At 37.2% G+C, this 26,803-nt stretch overlaps 1 protein-coding gene across 1 annotated transcript in view; it reads left to right on the forward strand.

Annotated features, from left to right (window-relative positions):
- Positions 1–26,803, forward strand: part of mRpS18B (mitochondrial ribosomal protein S18B) — an 85,167-nt gene that overhangs the window by 34,918 nt on the left and 23,446 nt on the right. The window contains exon 3 of the mRNA XM_067145413.2: positions 17,563–17,660. Coding sequence (XP_067001514.1) covers positions 17,563–17,660 — 98 coding nt within the window. The remainder of the gene's footprint in view (positions 1–17,562; positions 17,661–26,803) is intronic.

Genomic DNA, 26,803 nt, shown 5'->3' on the forward strand with positions numbered 1-26,803 from the left:
TAAATCTCCGCTAATATATCAGAGGCGGGTGATCCCATTGCTAATCCGTCTTGTTGATAAATAGTTTTGTTAAAAATGAAAAAGTTATTATTGACGACTAATTTCAGAATAAAGATGAAGTCATGTATTTCCTTCAAATGGCCAATAAAGGGCCTCTCATGAATATAATTGAAAATTGATTTATCCATTTCGATCAATACTTTAATCCCAACTTCAACCTAAATTAAATTTCTGATAAGCCTAATATCCTTTTCGATTTCTTAATTAAGTTGTTCAAAAATATCAGATTTCCAAACACTAGCGCTATCTTTCAAGCCATGTGCAATACGCATCCACGTCACTTACCCCACTACCTCATCCCTCTGCCCCCTCATAGCCCTACTCCCCAGCTTTAGCTCCTCCTCTTTCCCCTTCCCCTCCTCTCTCTCTCCCTTACCCTCCGCTACTTGGCCTCCATTATTGCTCTCTTCATTAGCGCAGCTCCTCTCCTTTCAACAACTGTGCCATCACGCTGCTCAAGGTGAGTTCGCCTCTTTTCCCTTACCTTTCTTTTGGCTACGTACATTTGTATCAGCCTAATTTGGCTTTCAATCTTTTCGTCAGGTCTCCACGTTTCCATACTGAACTGGGAAATGTGACGTTGATTCAAATTATGATCTTCACACGACCACATTATTGGCTTTGAAACCACCTGAATTAAGCCTGTTAATTACTGCAACTTAAGAGAACAAGGTTTGTTCTTCCCACTGATAACATACGTTACCTTATGATCTATGCACCTCAAGCTGGACTATTCTCTTGTTTATCAAGACTCAACAACTGGGATACCATCTCAAAAAATTTTATACTTTACGGTCAGACGCACCTCATCATTTCAACTGGTTATAATTCAACAGTGACTTTATAGGTGCTGTCATGTGTTTTAGATGGTCATGCGCACCATACCCTCATCATTTTAACGTTACACTTAAAATTTGCCTTAGTAGGTGCATTCAAGTGTTGTATATAGATACACCTTATGTTCTACAAACCTCAAACTGGACTATTTTCTCGTGTATCATACCTTAACAATTGTGTTACCTTCTCTGAATTGCTTTCATTGTTTTAACTTGTTACAATTTAACTTTTAACATTACTCCTTGTATTTGCTGTCGTGTATTTTATATTTTAACCAGTCATTGTGTAACATTTGTAGGTGCTATCATGTGTTATATATTGCTATGTGATAAGTTGTACTTTTTTTCTCTTTTTGTTGGCTGATGATGTCGCGCAATGAGCATCGAAACTAGTACCAATCTTCTTTAAACATTATGTGACATACATCAATAAACATTCATTGTATTAAAAAGGTGGACCTTTAACATTTTACTGTAATGTGTGTTCACGCGCTCATGTCGTTGGCATTATGTCATTATCACTTAGTTCTTCCACTAACAATTTTAATTGAACCATTTTAATTAGAATTTTAATGGAAGAAGTTTTAGTCTCTGACAAAATAGTTTTTAGTCTAATCATTGACAGTGTTTCCATTAACATGTTTGTACAATGTATCATTTTTCACATTTTATTACCGAATTTTAGTAACTAGCTAAACTTTTAGCGTCCATATTTAATATTAGATGTACTCTTGAAGATTGTTTTTAGGCTGAAGATGCCCTAAATTGAGGGCGAAACATGTCCCATTTAACTGATAGTCTGTTTATGTAACCACTATAAGTTGAAATTAAAGTATTGAATAGGTGGATTAAAGAATACCTTTATTATTTTTGAACAGTCAATTTTCAGTAGGACCAAAAATGAGTTTTATAACATGTAATAAGCCGGGGTATGTCGAAAATCCTTAGTTTTGTCGCATGTGAGTTTTACTTAAAGCCCTTTTCAACAGTTGGCAGATATGAATGTTCCATATTTTTCTTCTAGTGCAAAAAAAAAATATTTGCAGTGTTTATTGCCATTCAGCAACCATTTGTCACATATGACAACTCTTAAGCATATGTTAGTATGGTCTCAAATCAGCTGTTGGACAGTGCGAGTTGCGGGTAGGGTATAGAGTAGCAGCCTCTTGATGAGTGAACCCAGCACACTGCACAGTCCTGTGTAGCCGAGCAAGTCAACACATAAGTTTTAACGCTTTCTGTAGGTCTCACAAGTTAATTTCTGAAATACGTTGTTTACGCGAATAATCCCCGCATCCTTATTTTAAGATGGCTCATTTAAAAAAAAAAAATTAACTAAAATTCCTTCCATCGAAAGAGTAACGTAGGCGTAAACAAACATGTTATATCACTTTGCGCGATGTCCACGTGGTCTTTACACAAATATGAAGGTATGAATTTACAGATATAGCTGCTTTGCTTGAACATATTTGAGATGATAAAAATACATTATCACTGCTATAAAATATATTTGCCATGAAAATTAGCAAGTAACCTAGTTATTTCATTAATCTAAACATGCAATAGGCTTGATTCCCTGTAGATCGGAATATTCATTGTCTCTTGAATCACTAGAATCCTCTCGCAAATTACTTAAAAATTCGTCACATTCCACGCCCAAAACACTTTCCACATGCGATCTCTTTTACTCTGATATTAACACGGCCAATGGTGGATCTTTTTGTGCAATGTTAACACTGGAAACAGACACAAACTCGGATGTTAGTTAATTCAAAGTCGTTGGGATGCAAAAATCGGACTTCGAATTCCATGCTTTAAAATTAACCACCAACTTGTACTTCAGAAATGGCAACCCTTGCCGCGTCACAAAATATTCTAAGACCCGTTACTGCTTGCAATTAACATTGATTCACAGTTTAAACCTTTCAAATGCCATGGAAAAGAATTATTTCCAAAATGTATCCCACAAGGTTCATTTGCAGTATTCAAATAATGCACTTGGATAACTCACTGGCAAACACAACCACACGGAACGAAAGAAAAAGAAAATATGATTGAAAGACAAGGAGATGTTTATGCTGGTTCCCCTATGCAAGTACTTGTTTAATGGATTACTGTACTGTACGCATTTTACATCCCTTGTGGTTACCTGTCTTAGCTAATATTGCCCCGCCAGATCTAAGGAGGAAAGCAGCTAAGGTAAACTCTCTCAAGAAGATTTCTTCTCATAAGAACTCTCCCTTGTACGATGCCCTACAACACCCACCAACAACTCGTCTGAAATCACGCAAACCACCCTGGACCGATTTTAAAAGTATCAGTTCTTTCAACGTAACCTCTGAGTGGCGACAGCGTTGGCATGAACATCCACCCAACAACGCTCACTTGGTTCAAGATCCAACAAAGAAGGTTGAAGAATTCCAACTGTCGTGTCAAAGCTGGTCGAAGCTGAACCGAATTAGGACGGGTCAAGGGAGGTGTGGCTACATGTTGAAGAAATGGGGTTTCCGTTCATCTGCTGACTGCGACTGTGGAGCGGAGGAGCAGACAATGGAACACATCGTTAAGGAGTGCCCACTTCGAGCATTTAACGGTGATCTGAGGCTTCTACACCAAGTGACTCCGAGTGCTCTGGACTGGTTGTCAGATTTGGACATTTCCATTTGATATTAGTTTTTTTTTTTGTGTACTTGTAAAGCCCTACGATATATATCCCTTGTACTAGCACGGAAAGTACCCGATGCCCTTAAAACATCGTGGTTTATCGAACATTCCTATGACGAGGAGAGGAAGTACATAGAAGGTCTCTCACTTCCGTCTGTATTGCAACAAAGGACAGTAACTCTGTCTTTGTACAATTTCCCGCCATGGCACTTCTGTCATAATTCAGAAAGGCCAACCCTTGTCATGTCACAGTGTATTCTAAGACCCATCAATGCAGGCAGTCACCTTGATTCACAGTTTAAACCTTTCAAATACCACGGGAAAAACGATTTCCGAAATGTATCCAACAAGGTACATTTACATTATTCAAATAATGCACTTGGATAAATCACTCACAAACATAACCTCACGCAACGAAAGAAAAAAACACTATTCAAAGATGACAAAATACGGTGGCTTCCCTGTGCAGGTGCTTTATTTTTTTATTTTTTTTTTATTACTGTACTGTTTGCATTGTTAGGTACCTTGTACTTTCACAGAAAGTACCCAACACCCTTAAAACTTCATGGCTTATCGAACTTTATGACGATGGGAGGAAGTATTTCGCTTCCGTCTGCATTGCGACTCTGTACAGTGACCCCATATCCTTTAAAAAAGTTTGCTTGGGCTAGGCATTAAAATACAATGCAGTTTCATTGGCATTGATAATATTGTTCGGTGCGTACGAATTGATTATAATTATGAGCCATGCTTTTCCGCCATCTGTCGGCATCGTCAGTGTTTGCGAATTCTGCTTCTCCGCGCACTGTCTGTTATGTGATATTGTGGTGTTCCTTAAAACACTGAATACTAAAGAATTAAGATTTCACTCTAACTTAGTAACTATGTACATACTGTCGACACACCAAAGTGGAAGTGCGGAAAGCTACCCCTGCACGTTACGGAAGACGCATTCTGTCTTGACGCAGAGAAATTTTGAATTTAAATTACTCTGTAAAACACTATATTTTTAAAATGTAAAGGCAGTTTTAAATTAAGAGTCTGAATTGTTTTCTGTTTAAATTTGACAAATGGGGGCAGTTTTTCCCATCTGCGGTTACACAAAGCATAACTGCACACCCAACATCGAAAATTAGGTGAGCAAGAGTGTGTTGCCAACCTTGACACAAATAAAACCCGCACCCCAATTTCATACCTCAATTTTTTTTTTTTAATATGCGGGTATTATTTGCGTAAATACGGTAAATATTTTGGCTGTTATATTATTCTTGGCTCATTTAACATGTGTGCAAAATTTACGTAAGATGGGCAATTCCCTAATACTCGACCTTCTCTTGTGCCACACTTCATTTCCAAAATACAGATAATGTCAGGTTTGTCCATGTCACATTTTCCGGGAAGTAAAGAAATCAGTTTCTACTTTTACCTACCCTTTTAACTTTTTTGGCATAACCTTTCTCTCTCTTTCTCTCTGTGCATTTTTTCATTGTCCTTAAAGTCGTGGTGAAAGCATTAATTATTCCTGTATGGGGAATAGTCTTAAGTGTGCAAGTAAAGAATACAGCTTGACACTAATGTTACATCGAAGAGTTTACATGTCTCAGTAATTCTTGTACATATTCATGAGTTGTATTTTTGGGCTTATGCCGTGTAAATAATTATAAACACACTCAACGTTTCAAAAGGAACCTTGCCTTTCTTCATCAGGAGACAAAAGAGAAAAGAAACGACGTATTGATGGTTGCTAGGAGAAAGCAACAAGGAAGCTTCAAATGGTGCCCAAAGATGTATAGGGGACGCCATTTTAGCCCAATGCTAGAGACAATGAATAGTAACAGCAAAGTATTACTCTCTAATGGTTCTGATTATAGGTAGCCATGATTCACTGAGGTTGTAACCTGTATCGCGGTTGAAATTATCTGGATGTTTACGTATTTCAACCGCCTCCCTGATAATTCTTGGGCGATATTGCTTTATACGGGCAAGAACATCCACTTCTTGGAACAAGACGTCATGACCAGGTGTTAGGGCATGATCAGCAACAGCTGATTTATCAGGTTGGTTGAGTCTGATACATCTGGTATGTTCTTTGATACGAGTACACACCGTTCTCGAAGTCTGCCCAATATAAACCTTGCCACAAGTACAGGGAACTCTGTAGATACCAGGTTGTTGTAATTTAGGCAAACTATCCTTAGTTGGTCGCAGGAGTTGCCTAATCTTAACTGATGTTCCAAAAACAGTTCGTACATGGTACCTACGTAAGATTTTAGCAATACGATCCGTCGTGTTATGTATGTAAGGTAGGTTAGCAGTTCCTTTTACATCTTTTTTCTTAACAGACGTCCGATTATGTGCCGATTTCAGAACCCTTGAGATTAAAGCTCTGCTGTAACCGTTGCTCTCAAAGGTGGTTCTCAAGGTGTTAATTTCCTCTTGAAACGTTGAGTGTGTTTATAATTATTTACACGGCATAAGCCCAAAAATACAACTCATGAATAGTTACACGGGCCGTGAAAGTCTAAATGATGATAATTCTTGTTCATGTTTATAATCTGAAGTTCTGTGTTTATCCAGAATCCTTATTCTGTTCCTGTGTTATGTACCGTTCCAGTTACATTTCTGAAGCTGTGCCAAGGATCCTAATATCCTCAAAATGTGAATTTCATTAATTTTCTTATTTGAGGTCCTGTAAATACACCAGCTGTACATTTTTGTCAGCCATTGTGCTAAATGCCCTACAGATGTATTTGAAACAATTACCCTTCTTATCCAGAGCAAATCACTTCACGGAAGCCACTGATGGGCTTGGTAGTTGGCATACTGCAGCATACCTTTTATGTTAACGTTTTTATAATTTTCCTTCATATGAATGGAATGAGCTCTTGTTGAAGCTCCCGTGTTTGATTCAAATAATTTTAGCTGGAATAATATTGAAGTTAGTTGGTATGATTTATAGTAACTTTGGGATTTAAATACAATTATATAACCGAGCTCGATAGCTGCAGTCGCTTAAGTGCGGCCAGTATCCAGTATTCGGGAGATAGTAGGTTCGAACCCCACTGTCGGCAGCCCTGAAAATGGTTTTCCGTGGTTTCCCATTTTCCCACCAGGCAAATGCTGGGGCTGTACCTTAATTAAGGCCAAGGCCGCTTCCTTCCCACTCCTAGCCCTTTCCTGTCCCATCGTCGCCGTAAGACCTATCTGTGTCGGTGCGATGTAAAACAACTAGCAAAAAAAAAAAAAAAAAAAAAAACAATTATATTTGAATTTCTATGTTTAGTAGGAGGGGTTTTTAGTAAAACTAGTATATACAATTATATAGTGTATATATATTTTAAGCTCCATTGCAAAGAATCAACAAAATGTTTCCAGTTAAGGTCATATAGTTCACATCGAGCCACTCTGTCATTCCTGACAAATCACTTTGGGAAACCATGGCCATGTGCTCAGAGGAGAAAAAGAAAATAACGATGTCCTGTTACTGCTTTCTTGTACCATGTGAATTTAGTCCCAGACACAGGCAAATTTTCGGTTTAGATTCTGAACGTAAAAGTTTGGCGCTTTCTTAGGATAAATTGAGTTCAGGCGCTTTCTTAGGATAAATTGAGTTCACGCACCAAGTTATTAAGCTCTGGCTGAAAAAAATAATTGTGCTGTGCTTTCTGAAACATCCTGTTGAAAGTTGCCACTGTCGGAATGTGACACAAGCTGCTCTTGATCACTGACGCATTGAGGATATATCACACCCCAAATTCTCAAGTGTCGTAACTCCAAATGGTTGATTTTTCAGGAAGAAAGTTTTTGATGTTTCTATGTCTGTATAAAATTCAATTTTTGAACTAGGGACTTCAGATAATTTTTTTTAATGAATTCATTTTGGCCTCCTTTCGACTGTTCAAATTCATTATTTAATGTTTTTTTCTGAAAGCACTAAAATATTTTTTTATGACTTACAACAGTATAGAACATATACATTCCAAACAGCCATAATACTTACGACATAATTACCAACATTATCATTGTTTATCTCATATTGTTTACTTACATGCTATAACATAGGCATTTATAATATTATTTACTGGTTTACACTTTTACAATACAGTTTTAAACTGAATCATAAATTTGTTCGTCATTATTGTTAGTAGCAGAAAGTGACTGGAAATATTCATCGTGCACTTGTGGAATTAGATTTTGTTTGCAATGGGTCATCAGGTTCTGTTTTTTAGCTTCAGAACTCCTTGGCTTTTCTCGTTGTAAGCTGGAGTTAGAAAGATGTAATGAGATGGTCAGCCTCTTTCTGATACTGATTCTCTTATATTCTTCCTGCCTGTAATCTGTTTTGTAAAGTATAGTTTACTGTAGGTTCTTTTCTACCCCCAGTACTCTCATGTCACCCCATTGTACTTTCTCCCCATCTTCATTCAATGAAAAATTTTGACCCATTTCTTCCGATAGTTTCCTGAAATCCGTAAAGTCAGGCGTTGCCATCAATTTCATTCCATAAAGATTATCTTTCTTTCTACTCATTTGCGGGATAGGAATCCACTGGCTAGGAACGTAAATTGGCTCAGATTTTTAATTATGCTTCTTCTGCTTTTCTATCGTAGAATGCATAGTCACCAGCATTCTGTGTATGCCCTGTGATGAGAAACTTATGTGTCACTGAATTAATGCCATAATTGGAAACTGTATGCAAGTACATGCAGGCTATGTATTGATTTTTATTTTGTCCAGCATAATTGTCACTGCAGAAAATATTCACTCCGGCACAGTATGACACTAGATAATCGTGAACACAAGTGGCTATATGCGGAAACACACAACTGTCACTTCACGTGAGTTCGCGCGTAGCGTGACGCAATTGAACCTGTCAAGAGAGATGTGCTAATGCCTTTTCCACATTGTATTTAATGTACAGTGATCACACTGCACTCATGTCACGGCTGTTGTCGTCGGCTGACGTCATTGTGACGTAGAATCGGGTGACAGCGCTCTTCACGCGGAGCACATTTTTCTGCTCTAGCACATCTCTGGCGACGTGACGTGTGAACAGAAGCAGTTTCTTTTAGCGATTTGGAAGAAATTTGAGTTGGTGCGTGTACATGAGAATCTGTATGACATAGGTTCAATTAACTATAGAAATCAATAAATGTGGCACGAGGCATGGTACAAAACAGAAAAAGGAATTAAAGGTCACACGTACTAATTTTAATAGGCATTCAGTTGTTGAAAACAGTCCATAGTTGTACTTATGATTATTATCCCAATAATAATAATAATAATAATAATAATAAATGAAATGGCGTATTGCTTTTAGTGCCGGGAGTGTCCGAGGAAAATTTTGGCTCGCCAGGCGCAGGTTTTTGATTTGACACCCGCAGGCGACTTGCACGTCACGATGAGTATGCAATTATGATGAAGTCGACACATACAACCAGCCCCCGTGCCAGCGAAATTAACCAATAATGGTTAAAATTTCGACCCTGCCGGGAATCGAACCCGGGAGTACATTACACAAATTACAAATACAAATTACCTTGTTGAATTAGAGATTGGTGAATAGATATTTATTGTATGGTCCATTCACTACTGCACAGTTCTTTTCTTCTTTGTTCAATTCATTCTTCCACGACGAACTGTTGGTAATTGCCACGGCACAGAGCTTTCAAGCGAGTTGAAGTATTTTTTGAAATTTTCTGATATCTGAAAAGCCTGTGTAGGTTTCCTCCGAATCAATTGCCAATGCAGAACAAACTTCGGCCAACAATATTTCATCTTTGATGAGATTATGAAAGTAGTTAAATTCATCTTTGTTCAGCCTGAAGTACATCTGAATTTTTTCTGGATGCCCATTTAGTTCCCTTACTAAAAGTTGTGGTATTCACCGCAAATTAATTTCATGTGTCCACAGTCGTTTGCGACAGATAAATACTCATGGCAACAGAAACATCGCAGGCAATTAAAAGATCATCAGAATCCGAAGAACTAGATGTACTATCGTAGCTTGCCATCGGGCGAAGTATACTGTGATCTGTGAACGTGAGGACAATGTGTTTCCTGTCTTCACGCCACATGCAGTGACATCATCAACCTCCCCTCCACGCTGACTCAGCTCGGTGCGAGTTCACGTGAAGTGACAATAGTGTGTTTCCGCCTTATTTCACTTGCGCCTCTTCTTGCTGTGGCTTTATCCCACACATAACAGAAACCATCCTTGGGGACGTCTTCAAAAATTGTGAAGTTATACACATTTAATTTTCTCTTATAATAAAACATGGCTATGTCACCAGCTGGGACGTTAAGCACTGTGTGCAAGTCGTAATCACAAAACTTTACCTTACTGTCTTGCAGGGCTTTTTCTACATATAGTTTTTTCTTTTCTCTAGATAGATTTTTATGTCTCAAGTTATTTCATACATTTCTAATCCCTTTTCTTTCTCTTCTGTACTCATATTTTTGTACGCTTCGCACTCTGCACATCTGTCTTTCTTTGGAGTGAAGAATCCTAATTTAGTCATTATTAAATACAGTAGAACCCGGCTTAACCGAAATGGTCTGGCAAAATTGTATTTTAATATTTTGATTTTACCCTCTCGTTCTTAGCCATCGATATTAGTAATTCTCTTGCTATGGCCTGAGAGCTACTAGGCAAACCCTATTTTTATATTATGACTTATGCCAGAATGCACGAGTAGCATAAAACAAAACAGTTTCTTACCCTCTAGTTTGTTCCATTACATTTTTTCTTGAACAAACAGTAATTATTATTACTTTATTATTCGTCATGTATAATGTGCAGACGACTCCGACCTTGACTTCTGAGAATCGAGTTACAGCAAATGATGGATTTAATGCATTGGAGGTAAGATTGATTTATAATTTTTATTAAAATACAGTACCACACACTTTATTACAGTACTTTAATAAAATTACTGTACACAGTATTCATTTGAGTTGTAACAAAAAAAATGTTTAAAGTATTTCAGATTGATTTGCGCTTTGTTGAACAAAGCAATGAATCTACACCAGCTGATGTATTGTTGATTAAACAGTGGCACGACATAGCTGCGTGACAGCGCTGCACCAAGAAAATTCAAAAGAAAATCACTGATTTTATACAATGAGTGACATTATGTAAACATTTTAATGTTAATATACAGTACACACCTTTGCTTAACAGAGTTTATGCATTTTTATTCAACATTTAACTTCCGAAAATATTTACCCTGTGTTATCCGAAAAACCGCGTCATTCGAAGTGGTTCCTCCCCCTTTATTTCGGATAAACGGGGTTCTACTGTACTTGGTAATACGCAGACAACTTCGCACATGGCTGGTTTTCTGATAAGCACTTACTTTTGTACAACCTGTACATTTCGACAATGCTCAGTGATCCATCTAGATATTGCCTGGTTGTCTGAGACCTCTAGTAGTGGCTTTCTATGACAGGACGTGAGACCAAATTCCATCACGCATGTTGGTCTCCAAGCATTTGTGGTTGGTGTATGTTTGTGCCTCTTTAGTCAGGAGACGCATTTTCCAGCTAGTATATAAATATATCCACTTACTCCAAATGTGTGCTTGCATACACATACTTTCTCATTACATACCGTCTCATAGTTAGCAAAATTATTGGAGCGAGAAGTTGTATTCTTCGGTTCAGTTTTTGAGATCAAAGATACTATACCGTTGTGCTGGCACATAATATCCCCCACCTTCGAAAAATTGTTAAAGAAATTTTCTCTTTCTCTTTGAGGTATTTTTGTGCTGCACGGGAGGCGACATTTGTCCTTGCATGGCGGCTTCATTTTCCGTTCTGTCTGAACTTTCCCAGAAACTCCAGTGTACTCCTGTCCTCTATTTCTCTTGTCCTTCCTATCCATTTTCCCCCACTTTTCAGGTCGCCTTTTCCTTTTCCAAAAAGAATGTCCTGAAAAAATTATTTCATAACATTAATTTTGTGTAAAATTATAACACCTATTTCAAAATTATAAAATGTGTTTTAAATTATGAAACAGTTCTTAAAACTATTTTCTGGCCCCCTGTGTTGCTAACCTTCGGGAAATTTCTGAACATCATTATCCGTCTCATCATCAAAGTTATTACTAGTAGATAGTTCGGGTATTTTCATCTTTGTCTATATTTTCATCATTACCATCGTCATAATCATCATCATCAAAAATAAAAGTGGGCTGTTTGTCATTAAACATGTCTGGCTCATCATTATGGTCTTCTCTACATATCGAAAAGATGTATGCCCGTAAAATATTAGTTGGTTTATTAAGTTGACACCTTGCTTAAATCCAGTATTGTTGTGATGAGTTTTCTTTTTACGACTTAAAAATTAGACTTGATAATACATAGTTTATTAGACCTGTACAGATTAACAATAAATTATTATAGAAAATCAACATTATTTTTCAATGCTGTAAAGTTCACCCAACATTTTGAGGTAACAGTGTTAGTTTTGCCCAACATATCGCTCTTATATCAGTATATTTGTGATAAAAATATAACTTACTATTAGTTCTGTGTAGGAAGGTTTCACAGCTTCATTGTTGCAATGACCTGCAGCTATATCCTTTGAATTATCATTTCCTTCCACATGAATATTATCAAGATCTGGTTCATATGCCTAGAAACACAACAGACAAAAGATAGACATATAGTATGATGATGGATGCAAAATGTTTCATTTTTATAATTATAGTCTAAATATGAATTCATTCATGAAACAATTAAACTAAAACAACATAAACGTTGTGAATATGAGATGCATAGACTTTTTACAAATCACTCACCCTGTAGTTTAGAGTTTGTCTAAATATGGACAATACTTACTTATAGCTCTGCAAATGAGGGGTCAAAATTGTCACTGTTGCTATAAACTGTCTGGTCTCTTTCTTGACGATAGGCATCCTCTATTAAAATGCAATATATTACCTCTGTTTCATGCTCCTAAAAATCACAAATGTCAGACATATTACTGATCAGTATTATAATACCATCAGAATGCAAACTCCAAAATAATAATCATAACCACAACAGAATCAGTAGATTATAGATCAAACGAATTACAAACCTACCTTCAATTCGGTAGATGATTGGCCGGGTCTAACAACTTCATTACAAGATACCATCCCTGGTTCATATTCCTAAAATCATAAATAAAAATAATATTGCAAATAAGTAACAAAATAATCATAATATAAAGTGGAAAATAATGACCATAAATAACCTCAACAAAATAGGTAGGATGCAAGTTGAAGTTACAAACCTACCTCCAACTCTGCAGATGATTTGGCAAGCATCTTGGTTTCATTAATATATTTGGAGTTCACAGATACCAACAAAAAATCCTTCATACGATTCTTATGTTCTAATAAAGAGACAATGTATTTTCGTCTGCTCCACATTGTTCACTATTTTGTCATTGCCTATGAGACAATAATCTTGTTGGCTATGGTTTGGTTGACTAATATTCTAAAGTCACTGCAACATGGAGCATTACTCATGTTCAGATTGTAAAATTTTCTATTTCTAAACTGTCGTATTGCAAGTTACCACACTTTAGTAAAGAAGTTGCACATAATTAATGCAATACTGTTGTGGTATGAAATACAAGAGTTTACAACCAAAAATTTTTCCATTTAAGAAAAATTCTAGACTGTAGTATATAATTTGAAATCAATGGAGATACTACAGTTTTGTACACAGATGCAGACACCAAACCTGCTTATAAAGCCATAGATAACTCAAAATCGACCTTTTTTTTAAAAATACTTGAGGAGATAAAAATCGATATTTTGGCTTTTTTTTTTTTTTTAATGACTGCAATTGAAGGGATTGAGTTTCTTCTTTCTTGTCACAAAGTTATTTCATTGAATTCAAACCATTTATCACTTTAATAATGCTTTGTTTGCCAGTATGCACATAGCAGAAATTGGCATAGCATTTGCTGAACTGCTTTGTCATGTAATGATGTTATTGTCATGTTTCCCCCTATCCCAATATATTTATACGGAATCCAGCTGTAAGATCTACCATATTTTTGAATGGATTTATAAAGCCTGTTACGGAGTAATATTTCAGTACTTGACTATCATTGAGCAACATTGTATGCTTGTATTGGTATTCCTGATGGTACTACAATAGTGCCAACAACTATAAGTTTTGTTATTCTTGTATGTTTAATTTTTTGTGTGAGTTTTTGTGTGGTGGTAGCCAGTCTGTTTACTTTTGTGAAGTATGCATGTTAGTAACCTCTTGTAGTTGCGTATCAAGATACTATTATTATTGAAAGATAGTGTGCTGTAATAATTGATAGCTTGTATCCAAGGGAATAAACAATATGCGTAAACATAAATCAGCCTTAGCTAAGACGAATTGCTGAACGTTTGATAGAAAAGCGATGGGGATCAGGTATTACCGAGCAGGAGTCTCCATTGAAGAAACCTGGGACAAAAGGTCATGAAACGTTATCGGAATCAGATTCTCATCAGGAAAGTGTCGCATCAACTTCAAACCATGCAAGTCCTGCACCTACAGCCAACAGTCGTGACATGTCACAAACTACAATCCCCATCACTTTGGTTCAGGAAAATTGCATTTTGAAAAACAAAATGCAGGTGAATCATTTTCCGTTCTTTGGAGAAGGAGAAGAAGAGACAAGCTTCCAGAGTTACCAGTATTAGTACAGAAGATGCTAAGAAAGAACAGGAAGGAAAAACATATGGTTCTGGTGACTTTTAGGTAAAGAATCAGGAAGAAAACGTCACTTGAACTTTGCTTTAATTTTTCCATCAGTTGTAATTTTACATTTAAATTCCATTTTCCTCCCGTAATATTCTGCCAAATGTAACAAAATTTGTATGGTATATGTATCACGGCTATATTAGTAAACCTGCATTTTGAATTTTTTATTGCAGAATTTTTTCAAGTAGTAGGGATTTTTAAGTCCAAAATTTTAGAACAAATTACACAAACTTTAGTACGATATATCTCCTTATGTAAATTATGTACAGAAAAATCGATACGTAGTGCTTTTTAAATAAATATCTACCTAATTATAAAATTTCCATTAACATGTTAATTAAATTTCATGAAAAATATGGCATTACAAATTTTTAAAAAATTCAAAATATATTTTGGAAAAACTATTAATTGCATATGAAGGAAATGTTTATGATATTTCTACTTTTATGTAGGTGACATTCCCACGAAGTTTCGTGAAAATCCATGCATTAAGTAAAAATATCTGTTTATCTCAGGAGTGTCGGATGCAATATGCTTGTTTCTTAGTGGATTTGTTGGGGACACAGAGATCATTTCAGCTATATTGTAGTGTGCTGTAAACATAGGAATATTAATTTTCACTTGACAGAAATAGCAGTTGTCCGTGTGATTTACAGGTTCCTTCTACACCATAGGTATAACAAAAGGCATACTTTTGTTTCTGACCATTTATAACCTCAAACCTTTGACAACTGATACATGGAACTTTTTATCCTGAACACCAAGCTTGGCATCATATAGTAAGAACCGCACCGGTTAAGCCAGCCATGTCCTTGGACACTCCTGGGATAAAAAACAATAAGCAAAAGAAAAAAAATTAAAAATAAGGAAAGTGCTGAAAAAAGCAAAGTATGCTTCTTTCTTAAAGTCTATGATATTTCTTAGTTGTTTATAGAAAACATATATCCCACAAATATAACCCAATAGATCAGCACTCTTTACATAACCACATCAAGCCAGGGTCTTACTGCACAACTACACTTAACCTGTCAGCAGTCTGATACACACTGTATCTTCTGGACTAAATATCCATAAGTATACTGATCCGCACCAGTGACCCCGTTCAAGTGTTGAAAAGTGTTGGAGTAGGAAAGAGAAGGAACAGTGGCTGAGGGCTTACCTGATTAAATATGACTTCTTCTTTAGGAAAAGTTATGGAAAAAGAAAGGAAAAAAGAACAGTGGCTGAGCGTTGCTTCTTCTTCTGCATGGATAAGGCTATTTCAGACTTGTTTGTACCCCCTGTGGGTGGGGGACGCAGATGAAAACACCCACGTATCCCCTGCCTGTCGTAAGGGGCAACTAAAAGGGGCCCCAGGGGCTCTCAACTTGGGAGCTTGGGTTGGTGGCCACGGGGCCCTTAGTCCTGGCATTGCTTCCACCTACTTGTGCCAGGCTCTTCACTTTCATCTATCCTGTCCGACCTCCTTTGGTCAACTCTTGTTCTTTTCCAACCCCGATGGTATTAGAGCATTCGAGGCCTAGGAAGTCTTTCATTTTCATGCCCTTCATGGCCCTTGTCTTTCTTTGTCTGGTACTTCATTTTTCAAAGTGTCAGATCCCTTCTCTTTCCCTCTCTCTCTGTACCCCCTGTGGACACAGGCGTAGACTAAACTCACGGTATCCCCTGCCCGTCGTAAGAGACGACTAAAAAGGGCAACCAAGGGATGATGACATTAGAACCATGAGATTACTTGTGATTAGTACATTACATGCGGGACACCATGGGTCAACGTTACTTGCGACTAGTACCACCTTGCGAGTGTTTATGTTATATACTATTCTGTGCGGAACATTGTGGGTCTGAGAGTTGCTTGTGAAAGAGGTCGTCATATGTATTCCACTGGTCTGTTCCACTGTGTTCAGAATGGTCTGCTTTACGTATGAGTAGTACCACTTTATGTACAACACCATGGGTCTGCGTTGCCTGTGGTTAGTACTACTGTATGAGAAACACCACGGGTTTGGCTCACGCCCATTATTAGTACCACTATTTGAGGAAAACCATTGGTCTGCGTTGCCAGAGAGATTTGTATTATTATGTGAGGAACATCATGAGATAGTGTTGCCTGTGAGCATTACCGTAATGTGTGATGCACCGTGGGTCTGCATTGCCTATGAATAGTACCACTATGTGAGCAACCCCGTGAGTATACGTGACCTGTGATTAGTTCCACCAAGTGAGGAACACCCCAGGAATACCGGTGCCCGTCATTAGTACACCTACGTGAGGAGCACCGGGGGTTTTGCGTTGCTTGTGAGTAGTGTCCGTATGTACAAAATGCCATGGGTTTGTGCTTCCTGCAAGTGATGCCATTGTGTGTGACATACCATGGGTTTACATTACCTGTGATTAGTACCAGTGTCGGAGGAACACCATGGTTCTGTGTTACTAGTGATTAGTACCATTGTGAGGGTCCGGTGACCTGGACTTTGGACCCCTTTAGATAATAAGCATCATCCCAGTAATTAAGACATTATGAATTGGATCCACTGATTATTTTTTAATTCATGATCATTTTCTCATCATTCGTTTTAGATTCTAGTCAGTGGATACATTTCGAAGTTTTAATTTGCATTTTGTTACACCTCGTACCATTAGGGGCCAATGACCTAGCTGTTAGGTCCCTTTAAACAACAATCATCATCATCAAACTTGTTTGTGGCATTTTGGAATAGTCCTGCTGAAGACATTTTGACTCCAGTCTGCAACACCAAGGCTGCAAGTTGGTAGATACCTATCAAAGCCGGTAAACATGGCAGCTGGGTGCATATGGGTTAAATGCTGCTAGCACATCCAACCAGTGACCAGTCTTCTGTATGCAGGAAAAAAACAGGGTCTGTCTGTGATATGCTTAATAAGTTTGCCTCCAAAAGTGTTGCCAAATTATTTTTTTAGTGCCGCTTTAACATCCCTGTGTGTGTGTACCTTATTTCACTGTTAACGTGTAATTTGCCGTTCAAATAAAATTATCTAGAAAGTCAGATGTTTAAAATTACTGAGAAACCTGTTGTGATAGAAATAAATGGATTCCTTTTTGGAATTCAGGAGAGAAAATCCATTTAGGAACTTTCATTCGGTGTTAAAAAATAAAATCATTGCAGAGCAGTGTAATCATGCAAGTAGCCCTTTAAAATCACAATATTGTTGCCATGAGTGTTTATGTAGCAATGTTCATTTTTTACTTAGCATCTATTTTCTTTCAGCTTATCGAGAAACTTATGGGAATGAGCCCGTCTGGGTGAAGTACCGAAGAAATCACAAAGGAATGTTTCCTCCAAAGAAAACCAGAAAAACTTGCATTGTGAGTATCCGCATGTTTAAACCTATCACGAGTCCCTAAACAACCACCACCTCCTCTACTCCTATTTCTCAGTGGACTCCATATTTTCCACAATTTGGAAAGTTCTCTTCACTGCAGGAGATTTCCAGATTAAACATGGAAATTTCTTTGTTTCTTGTTTCTAGTCTTCTGGGTCAGGCTGTGAATCAAGGACCTCTACAGTTTTCTATTTTTCACATTTGCCCCAGGACGAGAACACCAGGAACTGTGTGTCGCTTTTGGGGTATGCCCTAACCATTTCCGAGGCCTCGACTCACTGTCATTTTATAGACTATTAGCACGATGGGCTTGCCACACCCAAAAGGCATTTTATACCTTCTGCCACGATTTTTTTCAGCCCCCCCCCCCCCCCCCCCCAATGTAGGAAAACAAGCGCCTTTTGCCGTCGTTCCTAATATGGAGTGCAGACACTGCTAGATGCACTTTTGTGGTAATACTTCTACCAAGGGCCATCAGGCCTTCTAAAGAGCCTGATCTACCCAAAGCCATTGGTCCCTTTAGATTGTACTCGTATTTGTTCCCAAGTCCAGGGCTGCCTGTTCAGCCATCTCCACCGTACTGAAGTCTACCTTATCCGCCGCAGATGCCGTTGAGGTCTTCACTCGTAACCCTGAGCTGGGATCCTTGCCAGATGTTACAAACCGGTCAGTGTGTTCTAGGACTCGCATAGGCTGGGGCACCACTCCCTGGGTAGGGCTGCTTCCGAAGAGGGTCCCTACCTGCTACCTTTATGGAAATTTCTATCAATTTCATATATTGATGTAGGAAGTGTTTTGCCTAACTAACATTTTGTCCTGTTAAACCTCTTCGCTTTCCCCACACCATAGTTTGACCCACTCCTCGATGCTGTGACAATCTTTCTGCTGGTTGCTTTGTTATTACCAATAAAGAAAGAAAAAGATAATATCCACCTTTTCAATACTATATATTATGTGAAAATTTTACATTTTCGTTAAATCATCACTTTTTTGTACATCTGGTACCGGTTTCCACAAGATTCCATCTCGTCATCAGCCAAGAACAAATTACACAAAGACAAAATACATTGATCATGACTCCCATAGTAATATTACAATAATAGTTCAAGAAATATACATGATAAAGCTAAAATGATATTTATATATACAAGCTGATTGTCAGTGAGATAAAAATGGTTGTTTTTCTATAGGGTGTACACCTTAGTATTACTAATTAAAAGAATGACTAGTTAAAAGAAATTAATTTTACTTGTAGCAAAAAACAATTGTCAGTTTTTGATCTATGTTGCTTCTATCTGTTGAACAGTCGGATTCATTTTATAAGGCTTTATGGTGATGTTTGACGTATTAAAAGAAGTGAACAAACACTTAGTCAGAGTGTTCCATATGAATAAGTGCACATTAAAAAGTAAAATTATTCTAATGGAGCTGCAACTTGGACTTAACAAATGAAGAATTTTAATGTATTGTCCAATGTAACCAATGGATTAGTTGTCACTGCAAGTTGATATTGACAAGCAAAGTGTCCATTGGAAAGTTCTATATATTGGTTTGTACTCTGATATGTTGTTTATATCGTATTAAGGAGTAGATTGAACGTAGTAAAGTAGCCGAGGTTCTTGTTGAATTGGTACTTGAAGAAAGGCTCTTATGATGCGAGTTATAAATACATAAGTTGATCTAGAAAGGTCCTGAACCAAGACGGAACCTATAAGAAATGAGACACGATTAGAATTACGTAAACCCGGAAAAAATATATTATTAAAGGAAGAGGAATAGAAGACTCACCTCAGGTGCCAAGTTGATAGCAGATGTAACGCGGAGGAACTGACAGACTAAATGTCTAGGAACAGACCTTTGGAGGGGATGGGGAGGGGTGGAGTTTCTAAGTGGGAGAAAGAGGAAGCACGGTAGAGGCGGGACTATAATCGGGTGGGCGCGGGCGGCGGTAGGGGTAATATGTAAGTGTGTTATGTATAGTTTTGAAGATTGATTGATTTTTGGGTATTTTAAGATTATTCAATATTTTAATAAACGTATCAAACAAAATTGTGGGTTTTTCAGAAAGTTCATTGAGATTAAAGTTTGGATTATGGTACTGATCAAGTGAAATATAAAATTGTTCAGTTAAATCAAGTATGGGGCCTTTATTTATTATTTCAATGATGTCTATATCGTGGTCTAAGCCATAAAATTTGTTTTTATAGTCGTTTATATGTTGACCTACTGCGGCAAATTTTCTGTATTTGATTGCGTTTACGTGTTCTGTGTATCTTATTTTGAATGATCTACCGGTCTGTCCGAAATAAGTACTGTGACAGTCGTTACAATGAAATCTATAGACACCTGACTTATCAAAAGGGTTGGAGGTGTTAATTAAGTTAGAGTTATGTAAAATGTCTAGGTTTCTATTATTAGTTCTGAAAGAAATGTTGATATTCTGTTTCTTGAATATGTTTGTAATTTTATGGATGTTACAGTTGAATGTAAAAGTTGAAAAAGTTTTTGATTTAGTTGTTTCTTTTAGTAGGTTAGATTTTGAGCGATGTCTGAACTTACTAATTATACTTTCTATAAAATTCTTATTGTAGCCATTATGAAATGCAATATTGCGTTTAGTGTTTAATTCTTTGTTAAGGTCTGATTTCGACATAGGAATATTAAATGCTCGGTGTACTAGGCTGTTGTAGGTGGCCCGTTTATGATTAAGGGGATGAATAGAGTCCTGTTTTATTGTTGTTGCAGTATGTGTGGGTTTTCCATAAATTTTATATTTAAAAGAAGAAGGAAGCCTGGTGATAGTGAGATCTAGGAAATTGATGGCATTATTGACTTCAGATTCTAGCGTAAATTTAATGTCTGCATCGATAGTGTTTAGGTGTGTTAGAGTAGTAGCTGCGTCTATAGTACGTTGGTCCATAATCATCCACATACCTGGACCAGAGATGTATATTGTTAATTGTTGCATTATTGTCTATTTTTGTGTGTTCTAAAAAGTCTAAGTATATCTCTGCTAAGATTCCGGACGCTGGTGAACCCATAGCTAGTCCGTTCTGCTTGTATATTATTTTGTCAAATGTGAAGTAGTTATTATTGATTAAAAGCTTCAATATAGACATAAAATCAGAGATTTCAAGTTGACTATGGATGTGTAAGTTTTGAGGGATAAATTGCAAAAGTATTTCTGGTTTAATACTTGTGTACATGTTAGTGATATTAAACGAGTGTAAAGAGTGATATGGTTGAAGTGTAAAATCATCAAGCTGTTTAATAAGTTGTAATGTGTTCTTTATAGATTTCTTTGAATGAAAAGTGTAATGTTTTTTTAAGGAATTGTTGAGTGAATTGTGCTAGTTTATATAAAGGACTAGGTCTGTAGTTTACAATAGGGCATATTGGGACATCAGTTTTATGTATTTTAGGTTGTGCTTTGACGGTGGGTAGTCCTGGGTTCATTTTAATAAGTTTACTTTTTTCGCTGTCAGTTAAGAGAAAGGATGTATTTTTAAGTATATGCTTAAGCTGCCGTTGGATAGCTTGGGTTGGATCTTTGTTGATTATTATAAAGGTACTGTCTGTGAAAAAAAAAAGTTGTTTTATATATGTATTCTGTTTGATCCATTATTACAGTGGTATTTCCTTTATCTGCCTTTGTAACGATGGTGTGGGTATTTTTTTATTTTATTTTTGAGTTGAATCAACTTTTTTCTATCTTCGAGTTGTGATTTGGTTATGTTCGAGGTAGGTGATATAAAGGTTTTCTTTAATTGTTTATTAGCTTCGTATCTGAGCTCATCCTGTATGTCAGAAGGCATCTTTTTGATCGCTGCTTCTGTTTCTATTATTAGTTTTTTAGTAACATTTGATGGATTATAATTAGGCCAGTTATGCTTAGGGCCTTTTGACAAAATAGCGATCTCTTCATCATCAAATGTTGCATTAGATAGGTTGATGAATGGGGGATGAAACTCGGTTAGGGAGTGACTAGCGGTATTCGGGCTGATCGAGTTATTGGGTATTTTGTTGGTTGTAGAAGATTTGTTAAGAAGGGTTTTAAACTTGTTGTTTAAGGTTTAAGCAAAGTGGATAGTTTACTGTAAACTTTCTCTTGGAAAATATGCCATTGCGAGTCTGATAACAACGTGGCAACTTCGAGGTGAGTTTCATATAATCGGTTGTTTAAGAGTGATTTTTTCTTATGTAGAAATTTTAGTTCATTTTTAAGCCATAATTTGTTAGTTTTATGGTGGACTTTATATTGATGTGATAAGACGTGTCTCTTGTTGTTCTTTAGAAAATTTGGAGTCAGATTGTGGGCAATGCATTTCTTAATAAAGTCTATGTCTTTGATTAATTTTCCTATTTTAATTCTTAGGCTCATATAATAATGAGCTTTACTCTTTGCTTGGTTGGCTATATTATTTAACGTAAGAATTTCATTCTTCAGGTTCCATATTGAATCAAGATTCACAATAAAGAAAGAAAAAGAAAATATCCACCTTTTCAATACTATATATTATGTGAACATTTTACATTTTTGTTAAATCATCACGTTTTTTGTACATCTGGTACCGGTTTCGACAAGATTCCATGTCATCATCAGCCAAGAACAAATTACACAAAGACAAAATACATTGATCATGACTCCCATAGTAATATCACAATAATAGTTCAAGAAATATACATGATAAAGCTAAAATGATATTTATATATACAAGCTGATTGTCAGTGAGATAAAAATGGTTGTTTTTCTATAGGGTGTACACCTTAGTATTACTAATTAAAAGAATGACTAGTTAAAAGAAATTAATTTTACTTGTAGCAAAAAACAATTGTCAGTTTTTGATCTATGTTGCTTCTATCTGTTGAACAGTCGGATTCATTTTATAAGGCTTTATGGCGATGTTTGACATATTAAAAGAAGTGAACAAACACTTAGTCAGAGTGTTCCATATGAATAAGTGCACATTAAAAAGTAAAATTATTCTAATGGAGCTGCAACTTGGACTTAACAAATGAAGAATTTTAATGTATTGTCCAATGTAACCAATGGATTAGTTGTCACTGCAAGTTGATATTGACAAGCAAAGTATCCATTGGAAAGTTCTATATATCGGTTTGTACTCTGATATGTTGTTTATATCGTATTAAGGAGTAGATTGAACGTAGTAAAGTAGCCGAGGTTCTTGTTGAATTGGTACTTGAAGAAAGGCTCTTATGATGTGAGTTGTAAATACATAAGTTGATCTAGAAAGGTCCTGAACCTTGTTATTACCAAACCATCTCTGTATGGTTGTGTATAATAGGACATCTTTTGAAGGAATGGCAAGTTTCATATTGTGTAGTAAAATCTGTTGCATTGGGGACATTCAGATCATTTCAGCTATATTCTTCAGACCGGGTGAGTTGGCCATGCGGTTAGGGACGTGAAGCTGTGAGCTTGCATCCAGGAGATAGTGGGCTCAAGCCCCACTGTCGGCATCCCTGAAGATAGTTTTCCGTGGTTTCTCATTTTCACACCAGGCAAATACTGGGGCTGTACCTTAATTAAGGGCAAGGCCAGTTCCTTGCCACTCCTAGGCCTTTCCTATCCCATCGTCGCCATAAGATCTGTCTGTGTTGGCGGAACGTAAAACATATTGTAAGAAACAACACCATATTGTGGTGTGCTGTCAACATAGAAATATTAACAGTGATTTACCCCGCTGGAACTATAGAATATGTTCAAGGGTAAACACAATGACCAGCAAGTTTGAACACAGGGAATAACAGAAAGGAGAGACAAGAATAGATACAAAAACAAAAGAACAAGAGCAAATTATACATTTTGACACTACCATTTCCATAGATGGGCTCTACCTCCATCAATCCCAGTTCTTCCAATACCGTTCCTTCTTGGCTCCCCGATGAGTTTGTTCTGTTTTCCAGCTTCATCGCACATTTGAATAGTGGGAATTTGCAGTTCATTCAGTGTCTTCAGGAAATGATGCAACCTGAAAACATTTTTCTGAATACAGCCATGATGTTTCCAAACATATGAGATGATCAGGTGAGTTGGCCTTGCGGTTAGGGGCTTGCAGCTGTGAGCTTGCATCCAGGAGATAGTGGGTTCGAGGCCTACAGTCACCAGCCCTGAATATAGTTTTCCGTGGTTTCCCATTTTCACACTAGGCAAATGCTAGGTCTGTACCTTAATTACGGCTACGGCTGCTTCCTTCACACTCATAGGCCTTTCCTACCCATTCGTTGCCATAAGGCTTATCTATATTGGTGCGACTTAAAGCAAATTGGAAAAAAGTGAATTGTCCGAGCCAGACATTCTGAATTTCTGTACATCATTCCAGCTCTGGTTTAAAAAAAAATGAATGGAGCATCTCAACATAGTGAGCCTAACTTATTGTCACTGACTTGTCTGCTTGGTCTTCAAAGAAATATAGACCAGCCACTCCAAAATGTGATTAGCAATACAGAACAACTTCCTCGGAAAGTAAAGGAATCTATGGTGTTCAGTAATGAGAACTCATTAAGAAAAGACATCTCTAGTGAGGTGGAAATTTGACTCATCTTTCATGAGAACCTCTTCAGTTCAATTGTCCAGAGATTTCAAATATCTCACAGCTAATTTTGTTATGTAATATGTCCTGGTCACTTGATGAGCACTAGTCCTTTTTTGTGTGGAGCTAATTCCAGGTAATGCTGAATAACCTCCAAAAATTTATTTTATGTAAACTTGATGTATACGGTTTTATAAAATTTGATTAAATGTAGCGATCAGTGATTACATGAAACAAACTTAACTTCACGTAACTTTACGTTTTTTCTAACTTCAGTGAATTGTGATGACTTTAATTGGTATTGTTAAGATATTGTTTATAAGGGCAGAGGTATTTTTTGCAAAAAAAGAAACCAAATGTGTAAGTTGCGGAATGTCTGCATAATATAGGTAAAGGCGATCATCGCCTGTTTACATGACAGTGTCATGGGATTACACATGTGAATCAGTGCTGTGGTGACAATGCATGAGAGGCTAATAAATCATAAATTCCACATCAAATACGATCACTGAATTAAAAACTCTGTATTTAATATCGAAGAAAGTAATAATAAAGAAGGGGCGTGATGGCACAGCGGTCAAGCTGCTTGCAACCATCAAGATGGACTGGGCTCGAGTCCCGATTAATGCATGTGTTTCAAGGTGAAAGTCAAGTTGGGTGATTCAAATTTTGCGTAAAAAGAGAGGTCCTGTGGCTTATGATTCCGAGATTATCGGCCACATAAAACTACAAGCTTCCTTCCTCCCAATAATAATAATAATAATAATAATAATAATAATAATAATAACAATAATAATAACAACAAGAAGGTATATAACTAGAGATACAGGTAGGGACCCTCTTCGGGGGAAGCCCTGCTCAGGGAGTGGCGCCCCTGCCTAGATGAGTCCCAGAGCACACTGACCTGGTTTGTATCATCTGGTAAGGGTATCAGCACAGGATTACGAGGAGGACTTCAACAGAATCTACAGTGGAGAAGATGGACTTTGGACCGATGGAGATTGTGGAAGAGGCAGCTCCGTACTCAGGGAATAGTATGAGTACACTATTCATCAGCAGCATTTGTTTCCTATGTTCGGGGCAGCGACAAGGGTGTCTGTTTCCCATGTAAGGGGCAGCCTGAATAATTGCTGGCAGTAGCTCTAAAATACAGTCGACTCTCGATAACTTGACACTCGTTAATTTGAATCTCTCGATAATTTGAAGTTTTCTCCCTGTCCCTTGAAAAATACTCGATAAATTGAAAAAAATCAATGTTATTTGGTCCCCTCGGTAATTTGAAGTTGTAGGAATAGCATCTTGCTCGCCGACATTCTATAATTTGAAGTCGGTGATTACAGTATGTATTGTTATCGTGCACAGACCTGTCGTTTGTTTACATCAGTAATGAGATGTATGAGTGAGTTTGCAGTCGTGAGTCTTCTTTGAAATGTTAAAGTGTGGTACAGTATGTTAACGTTTGATTTGTGTAATTTTTAAGCATCACAATGAGTTCAAGAAAGAACAAGTGTCCTTCCATAAGTGAAAAAAAGCGTCTGATTCAAGCTGTGGAGGATAGATAATTAAAAAAACATGTCGCCAAACGGTTCGGTATTTTACCATCAACATTGTCGATGATTTTGAAAAATAAAGATCGCGTCACCGAAAGTGCCTTAAGTGCGAGTAGAAAAAGGTCACGTCAGGGTGAATTTCCCCGCCTTGAAGAGTGCTTGCTTAAGTGGATTCGTCAGTGTAGAGGACAAAACGTTCCCCTGGGCGGTTTCATGTTGAAGGAAAAAGCCAAGTCTTTTGTGCAGTCTCTCGGGATTAAAGGATTTGCAGTAAGTGAGGGGTGGCTTTCAAATTTCAAAAACCGGCACGCCATCACATTTAAAAAGATCTGCGGAGAGAGCGCCAGCGTGGATAGTTCCATTTGTTCCGAATAGATTGTCGAACTAAATGAACTTTTGAATGGCTATTACCCAAGGAACATACGGTTTTCAACACAGGCTAAACCGGGCTTTTTTATAAATGTCTTCCTGATCGCACCCTGACGTTCAAAGACGAGAAGTGTCATGAAGGGAAACTGAGCAAGGAAAGAATAACTGTCGTTCTAGCATGTAACATGGACGGATCTCAAAAGTTGAAACCACTCATTATAGGGAAAACTGTCAAACCACGCTGCTTCAAAGGAATAAAATCATTGCCCACAGCTTATTGGTCAAACAAAAAAGCATGGATGACGACAGAGTTGTTTAATGAATGGCTGACCTCGGTTAACAGTGACATGAAAAGGGAGAAACGCAAAATATTGCTGTTTTTGGACCACTGCACCGTGCATAATAACCCACCACCATTAGACCACGTAAAATTTATTTTTTTTCCACCCAACACATCAAGATTGCAACCATTAGACCAAGGCATTATTCAAAATTTAAAAACTCTCTACCGCAGAGAAATTGTTTCTCTTGTGCTGGATAGCATCGAAAAAGGTGAGAAGGCGAACATAATAGTTTTGACCGCTATAATCATGATTGACAAGGGCTTGAGAAATGTCAACCCTATCACCATTTATAACTGCTTCAAAAAGTGC

Source organism: Anabrus simplex, chromosome 4, assembly GCF_040414725.1.
Source record: "Anabrus simplex isolate iqAnaSimp1 chromosome 4, ASM4041472v1, whole genome shotgun sequence".
In the NCBI taxonomy this organism is placed as follows: Eukaryota; Metazoa; Arthropoda; class Insecta; order Orthoptera; family Tettigoniidae; genus Anabrus; species Anabrus simplex.